General features: G+C 42.6%; 1 protein-coding gene across 1 annotated transcript in view; it reads right to left on the bottom strand.

The window, feature by feature from the left end:
* Positions 1 to 4042: 4042 nt before the first annotated feature.
* Positions 4043 to 7587, bottom strand: part of Slc1a1 (solute carrier family 1 member 1) — a 104696-nt gene continuing 101151 nt past the window's right edge. The window contains exon 12 of the mRNA XM_004637185.2: positions 4043 to 6174. Within this exon, the coding sequence (XP_004637242.1) occupies positions 5928 to 6174 (247 nt within the window). The 3' untranslated portion in view covers positions 4043 to 5927. The remainder of the gene's footprint in view (positions 6175 to 7587) is intronic.

Here is a 7587-nt window from a genome sequence, read left to right as displayed (position 1 = left end):
CAGTACCACATGCTGTGCTGGCCACTGAAACCAGGCATGATGGGGTACATCTGTAATCCCAGTGCTGGGAGGGCTGAGACAGGATTACTACAAGTTGGAGCTGCATAGTGAGATCCTGTACCAAAAATATAAAGAAATGAGAGATTAAAGAGGTAATAGTAGTGCTCATTTCATTGCTGCTGTTATATTAAATGAGTTAACATGGAAGTGGAGAGAACAGCGCTTGCCACCTAGTAACTGAAATGCCGACATCCGCCAAATGCGTAAACATGATTTTCCTCTGTTTCTTCTCTTTCTAAAACCAGGGCACCCAAGGCTCTCCTACACTCATCCTGGCAAGGAGACATCTCCACATCTAATGCCTGCAGCTGTTAGGAGTTAGGTCAGTGTCTCGAAAGATATATAAGAACAGAGTAAGTGGTTGTCTGTCTGGAATGGTCTAGGAGTAAACTGTCCTTAGAGCCAGAAGAGCTGAATGGTTCTTGCAGACAGTCCTGGCTATGTGGGATTTACTGGGAAGTCATGGGATGTAAAGCCAACTGGAGAAGCCAGTTCTGGGAAGACAAAATATGTGTTTGGAAAGGGTTAGCCAGAGCCCCTCTGCTGATAACTGGATTGCTTTTGTTTGTAATTAGCGTTTACATAGTAACACTTCCACCCACTTACCTAAAGATGTGAAATTCTGTTACCCTCAAATTCAGATTTTTTTTAGAACCCTTTCCCTCACTCCAGTCAACTCATATAATTTTTTTCTGCTGGTTTTTTATTCTTGCTAATGACCTTGGAAATACAATATAAGACTCTAAGTCAAAGCTGTGTCAGAATGTCTAATGGAAGATTAGTCGCTTTTTAAAATGGTGTGCTTTTACTCTTTGATGATGTGTCCAGAAAGTGGACAAAGCAGTGCCTTTATTCCAGGGATAGCTGTCCTTAGACACCTCGATTAATTTCAAGCCATCCTCTCTGCACCTTGGAAAATGGAACTTTCCAGGCTGAATGTGAAACAGCAACTCCTGGCTAGCATCAGCTCTCAAGGGCTCCCAGGCCCTGGCAGTCAGACCCCTGACCCTGAACCACTCAGATGACACAGGCTTGCTTTGCATTTCCTTGGACACCCTAAAGCGAAAGCAGAAAATGCTACCCCAGACCGGGAATGGCTCCCTGAATCATAGAGGAATGGCAGCTTCCACAGCGAGACTCCCATCTGCTACAAGCAGGCAGTTTCCTGGAGAGAAAATGAAGGTTGACATTCAGACAGCTTAGGGGCTAATTCTGTATTTTAGTTTTGGGGCTTTCTGCTTCCTACCTGTGTGGTGACCTGTGCTGTCACATCTATGTCACGCCCCTGTGCTGCTCATGTGGGTGAGGAGCTCTCTGCTGTGGGCTGGCAGCTTTCTAGAAGAGTCACAAGTTTCCTTTTCTACTTTCCCTCACTAGCATAACACAAGGAATATGGATGTTTATGTTTTTCTTGGGTTTATTCATAACTGTTCTGAATTGTGTGATGTCATCAATGTGGCAGGCCAGGTGGAGATTTGCATTTGGAAGTATCCCAGTGATTCTGAAGATACACTGTCCAAATTGTACGTGGAGCTGGTTTGTCCTGGTAAGGGGAGAATGAGATATCAGTGTCTGGTTAGAGCTCACTACCCACTTATCCAGGGTTTTGTAGGCTCACATAGCCTAGGCTACTAGGAATGTCCCTGGCACTATCTACCCATAGTCAATAACTTCAGACACTTAGGTGTAGTTATCCTGTTCTGTATGTAGTCATTATTATACGGCTCCCAGGATAATTTAACAAAGTCTACTTCTTGTGTATATTATGTGGCTTTTACTTATAAAGACTTGAGATTTCAAAGGAGAAAGGCCCATTTCTTACCACAGCGTACACTAAAAGGCCCTATGTGGGGAGTAGAATAAAGTCCATTTGTCAAGTGGGGAGGACAGGTTTTGTGGAATCACTGAGATTGCTAGGCCAAGATTGCAGAAGCGAGCCTCGTGTGTGTGCTTGTTTTTGGTACATAATGCAAGAGCGCCATGGAACAAGCACCTCACCCTTACACAGGCTTCCCGGGCAGCTCCAAGTCCTTCTGTGTCTCATGATAGGAACAAAATTTACGGACACTTATTTTTGCTTAGTTCTCATGTGGTACTTTCCAGGAGCAAATACTTTTGAGATTTAGATGTTCCATTTCCAGAAAGTTTCGCATTTATAGAATGGGGTGGTCTGTGAAGTCTACTTAGGTTGGATACACTGTTCATTGTAATAATCTAGTTAGCATCAAGTGGTGGAGGTAATGCCCCAGGGATGTAGCTCAGTGGCACAGCACCTGCCCGGCAAGTGCAAGGCCCTGGATTTGATTCCTGGTATTAAAAAAAAAAAAAGACTTGAACATGGAGGGGACAACATTTCCTGTCTGTACCAGTGATATAGGTCCTGAGATGCTGAAAGAACAGTTACAGCTACACCCTGCATTAGTCAGTATCTGTCCCTATGGGGGGAAAAATACTTGAATTAAACAAATTATATGGAGGAAAGGTTTATTTCAGCTTAGTTTTATAGGGTTTAGTTCCTGGCCCACTGGTACTGATGCTTTAGGGTTGTGACAGGCAGAGCAGTACACCGTGGTGGGAGCATGTTACCCAGAAGGCTACTGAACTCATGGTGATCGGGAAGGAGAAAGGGGAGAGAGACTGAGAGAAAGCGGGTGAAGGGGAGGAAAGAGTATAGGGTACCAGTATCTCATGAAGGGCCACGTCCCAATGACCTAACTTCCGTGAACAGCCAAGCCCTTAACAGTCTTTGGGGACACTTGTGTAATTATAGCATGTATCTGTGGATTACCCATGTAAATGGGAGAGGAGGCAAAGGGTATAGTTCCTCCCTCCCTACCCAGGGGCTGGGGTAGAGGGGAAGCTCTAGCATTTATTGAGCATATTATGTGACACAATCTTTGACAGAGGCATCACAGACATTTTCTTACTTAGAGCAATCTCACAAGGCAAGGACTGTCATCCTTGCTTCATGGAAGAGGAAGTCAAGGCTAGATTATTGGCAAGGTCACAAAAATGAAATCAGAATTTGTGTTCACTCATTGTGCCCTATGATCTCTCAGTGGGCAGTTAAAGAAAACAAACTATGAATACTGTTTCATAGAATCTTCTAGCATCCTGAACCATTGATCTGAACAGAACCATTGATCTGCTGCTGCTTCAGGAGGTAAGTTTTTCAAACACCTGCAAAGCCAACACTCCTTCTAGCCCACTGCCTCATGATAAGCCAAACACATTTCCAATAGCTACTCTAAGAACAAAGTATGTTTAAAATAAGAGTCTACCCAGTAGGCTCATAAAAATTTGTTGAAAAACTAAAGCCATTTGCCAGAGCCAATGGCAACATCCTCTGTGTAATTTGCACGGAATAAATCACACGTGGGGTCTTCTGGTCAGATACACCAACCATCCCAATCTAATCTCTTCCTGGAGAGTTGTGTTTTGGGTCACCCCCACCCCAAGTCCCCACTATGTTATCAAAAGAAAGCATTTTTATATGTTCTCTCCCAGGGGGTTGTTTCTTTGCTGTCAATCACATAGGTGAGTCCACCATATCCTGTAGGAAGTAGCCATGGCTCAGTTATCCAAGTGGGACAGAGCCAGTTCTTTAAAGGGCACTATGAATCTAGCCATTTCTAGTTTGTAGGCATGTTTTGCAGGCAGGGCTTTGTTCTTCAATTAAATTAGGTTTCCAGTCTATAGATAAGCTTATATTCTAAAGCAGTAATGTCTGACAAAATTCTGCTTTCATCTCAGTCACAATATAGGATCACAACTTTCACAATGGCACTGTATTTCAGGCTTGAAATACTCACTGGTTATTGTGAAGAATTATTTTCCTTTAGCCCTGCTTTTTCATTCTTGGGGTAACAAAAATGTTTTAAAAATAATCATCCCTGTATCGTCTCATTCAACTGATCCATATCTCAACTTTCCTATACTCGCCATGTAAATAGCATAAAAGAACAGATAAGAAGCAGAAAAGGAAGAATGAGGGACATGTTTATTGACACTGAAATGAACGTTCTTTTTAACAGCACAGTGTGTTAAAAAGTTGGCTACAAATTCCAAAGTAAGGATGATCTGCAGTTCATGAAGAGATCTTCCGACTCTAGTGCCATGGGTTAGAGCCATGTAATAGGGTATAGAACAGTTTAGCCCAAAATAAATCATTGATTCAACTTTAATCATATTTATATTTCCTATAAATAATTCTAATACTTTCATTTTAAATTCACATAGAATCAATGGCCACTATGAAGTTTACATATCAATTCAGTATCTTTCCTTAGAGATTTCAGGCCCAGGTCATCAATACTAAGCATTTATTTTCTTTTCGGCTATCTTTGGCACAATTTCTGGTTTCTTTTCAATATGAAGGTACGGGTTTAAGGTGGGTACATATTGCTACAGAAATGACTATTTGGGATTTAAGTGTAAGTACAAGTTTATGTTAAGCATTATTTACAAGATGAGAATTGAAGCACAAGCTTTAATAATCTATATTCATTAAAGCAGAGAATGACTAGCAAAGAATTTGAAGGAGCAGGGCCAAGAGTAGGAGTTAGAACAATCCTTTTTGGAGGAGGCAGGACCAGTGTCATAGGATGGAAGAATTTGCCCTGCACCACTGATACCGATGTCTCATGTCATGGGATCAACTCTACACAAATACAGGGTAGGAACAGCTTATGTGCATGGTGGTGTATTTAGCCAATAGACTCTACTTTAAAATACAAGCCATCTGGTAGCTTGCCAGTGTATTTGGGCCCCGATAGATACAAAAGTGCAAAGGCAGCAAAGTATTGGCCTCTTTAAAAGTGGATGTGGGTGAACTTGGAAGAATGAAGCCTTCCAGTGGGACAGAAGAACAGCCAACCTTCTTGAAGTAATATCTTTGTATATAATTGTGTGTAGAATTGGTATGGGTTTCTTCCAGGCAGCTTGAATCTGGATATTTTAATGGAGCAGCTCTGCCATCCTGGAGTGTCACCAAAGTGCATCCTTGCTTTAGGGAAGATACACAGACAGCCTGACAATATGATTTCTCATTCTAGTGCTCCTGAGAAAGGAGACCTGATAAGCCGTGAAGCAGACTTGGGTTGGAACTGTAGTTATTCAAGTACAAGGAGAGGTTGTTTTTCACATTGACAGTTCAATTCTGATCTCTGTCTTGCAAATTATATGAAAATAATAAATATATATATACACACATATATATAGTTCTATACTGAACACTGGATTAACAGTAACCAGTGTCCCAATACAGTACATTTAAAAAAGAATCCTCCTCCCTTACCCCTGAAGCCTATGTTCATCCTAAAAACTGTTGTTTCAGAACTGTGCTGGTTTTTTTAAAATAGATTCTTTGAAATTGGCTCGAGATGAGTTCAAAATGGAGAGTTTGGCACATTAACTGGATGGGGTTGTTTAGATGCATTATTATCTATAAAAGGTAAGAAGTCAAAGGAAATCCACTCCAATATAAAGCCTGAGTAAAAATTTGTTGCCAATGAGAGAATTTCTTCTCTAAAATCCAAGACACTGGTCTGTATATGAGAAAACAATTTCTCCTCCACTATTTCCTAATTCCAACATTATATGTACTTCCATACTTTGTCTGACAGAATTTTTAAGAGCCAGATCATACAATTTCCTTTTAAACCTTATTTACCCCATCTTACTCCAGACAGCAAAACTCAGACAGCAAAGGCTTATCAAGCCAAATATAGAAAATAATCTGGAGGTCTGTATATCAAACTAAATGTACAACTGACCATTGTTTTTATTTTCCTAAATGTTTGGCTTCATTAAGAGATGACTGCTACGGAGGTGTCCTTCATCACTCCAGTCATCTGAAGCCAGGGGCTCTAGAACTGGGAGGTCTGGGTGAATGAGATGGTGTCAGACTTGTCCACTGCAAAGCCTCCATTGATGTAGGACTTCTTGGTGTCTGAGTCTTCATTGTCAAGTATTGTGGATTCCAAGGCAAAGGGATTCACAATGTTAACTTCAGATGAAACATCCATCTGCTCCAGCTCCTCCTTGGACAGCTTTTCCACAATGCCAGTCCCAAAAGCATCACCGAGGACGTTGACCATGGTCCTGAACCGGTCCCTGGAGAGCAAACGGGAGAATCAAGGAGCTCAGATTTCATTTTATCAACTGGAGAAATGAAGGCTCAGCTCAGATGTAAGCCAGTGCACAGATGTTAGCTGCTCCTGGATGGCTGACTGCTAGCACCTCACAGACCCGAGGCGAAAAGGTTCTTTCATGAAGGTACAAAGAGAACAGAGAAGGTCCACCAGAACTGGGCTTCCAGTAAGTATAGCAGTGACTTCCCTAAGCCTCTCAAAATCTTTCCTTCCTCCCAAAGAAATATGAACACAGTCTACACAGACATGTTGAGGGAACTAGAGGAGGCTCAGAACACTTAACTCTTCCAGCCCTAACCTCTGTATTGTGAGTTGGCTGCTCGGTTGGCCTCATAGTCTCTTTTGACTAAGGTAAGAATCTGAATGTTCTGTGGGTGGTGTATGTGCTGTGCTGTGCTGTGCGTGTGTGTGTGTGTGTGTGTGTGTGTGTGTGTGTGTGTGTGTGTATTTCTTGTTTGCTTATCAAATGAGGTCACAGCGAGCAGCAGAGACGTGCCAGAGCATGCATCAGTCCTATGGCAGAGCATGGTCAGAGAACACAGGCCTGCCGAGCAATGACTTCTGGAAACAGCTTCAGCTAGTCTTCACTCCCAGAGAGCATAGAGAGGAGGCTACTGGCAGGAAGAGAAGGACCCTGGCAAGAGGGAGCATCTATTGGGGCAGTGGCATTTTGTTGTCAAGAATTGAGAACATAGATATTCTTGTGAAAACTGTACCCACAGGACAGATGAGGTCAACTGTGCCCACTCATGTCCACTCTGGAAGTCCTTTTGTTATTTAGACCAAGGTCAGGCATTAAATTAACCCTAGTGTCTTTCTCTTATCATACTGGATTGGAGTTTGACTCTACTGTCCCATTAATGAAGATCTCTTGTTCCAGGAAGGACTCGGGGAGAGAAAGACAAAGCTACCATTGCCACTGGAAAAAAACTAAAGCTTGCCTCAGTAGTAGGGTATTTTTGCAAGAATGGTACCACCTCATTTGGGCCTTGGACTCCTGTCTAGCTGCTGAGGGGGCCTTTCAAGGCACAGTTTCCAAGCTAGACTCAGGGCTTGGTACCTACATGGTCCATCTCTGCTTCTCTCTCTTCCAGCTTAGCTGACACCTGAAAACTACACAGTCTGGACTTCATCAGTCTGAGCTAGCTCCAAGGGAAGGCTCAATATGCAATTACATGTTCACTAATGGTCAGGATTGGGACCAGACTAGGTGCCCAAAATGCAGAGGTGGGCATCCAGGAAAATGTAGGAACCAGGCTAGAAGCAGTGTTAACTTTGGGGGTCACAGAAGATATATTGTGACCCAGATGTTCTGGTTTATCTGTCTCTCTCCCTCCCTGTGTGTGTGTGTGTGTGTGTGTGTGTGTGTGTGTGT

Source organism: Octodon degus, unplaced genomic scaffold, assembly GCF_000260255.1.
Source record: "Octodon degus isolate 3935 unplaced genomic scaffold, OctDeg1.0 scaffold00087, whole genome shotgun sequence".
NCBI classification, from domain to species: Eukaryota; Metazoa; Chordata; class Mammalia; order Rodentia; family Octodontidae; genus Octodon; species Octodon degus.
This window is presented reverse-complemented; position numbering and strand designations above follow the sequence as displayed.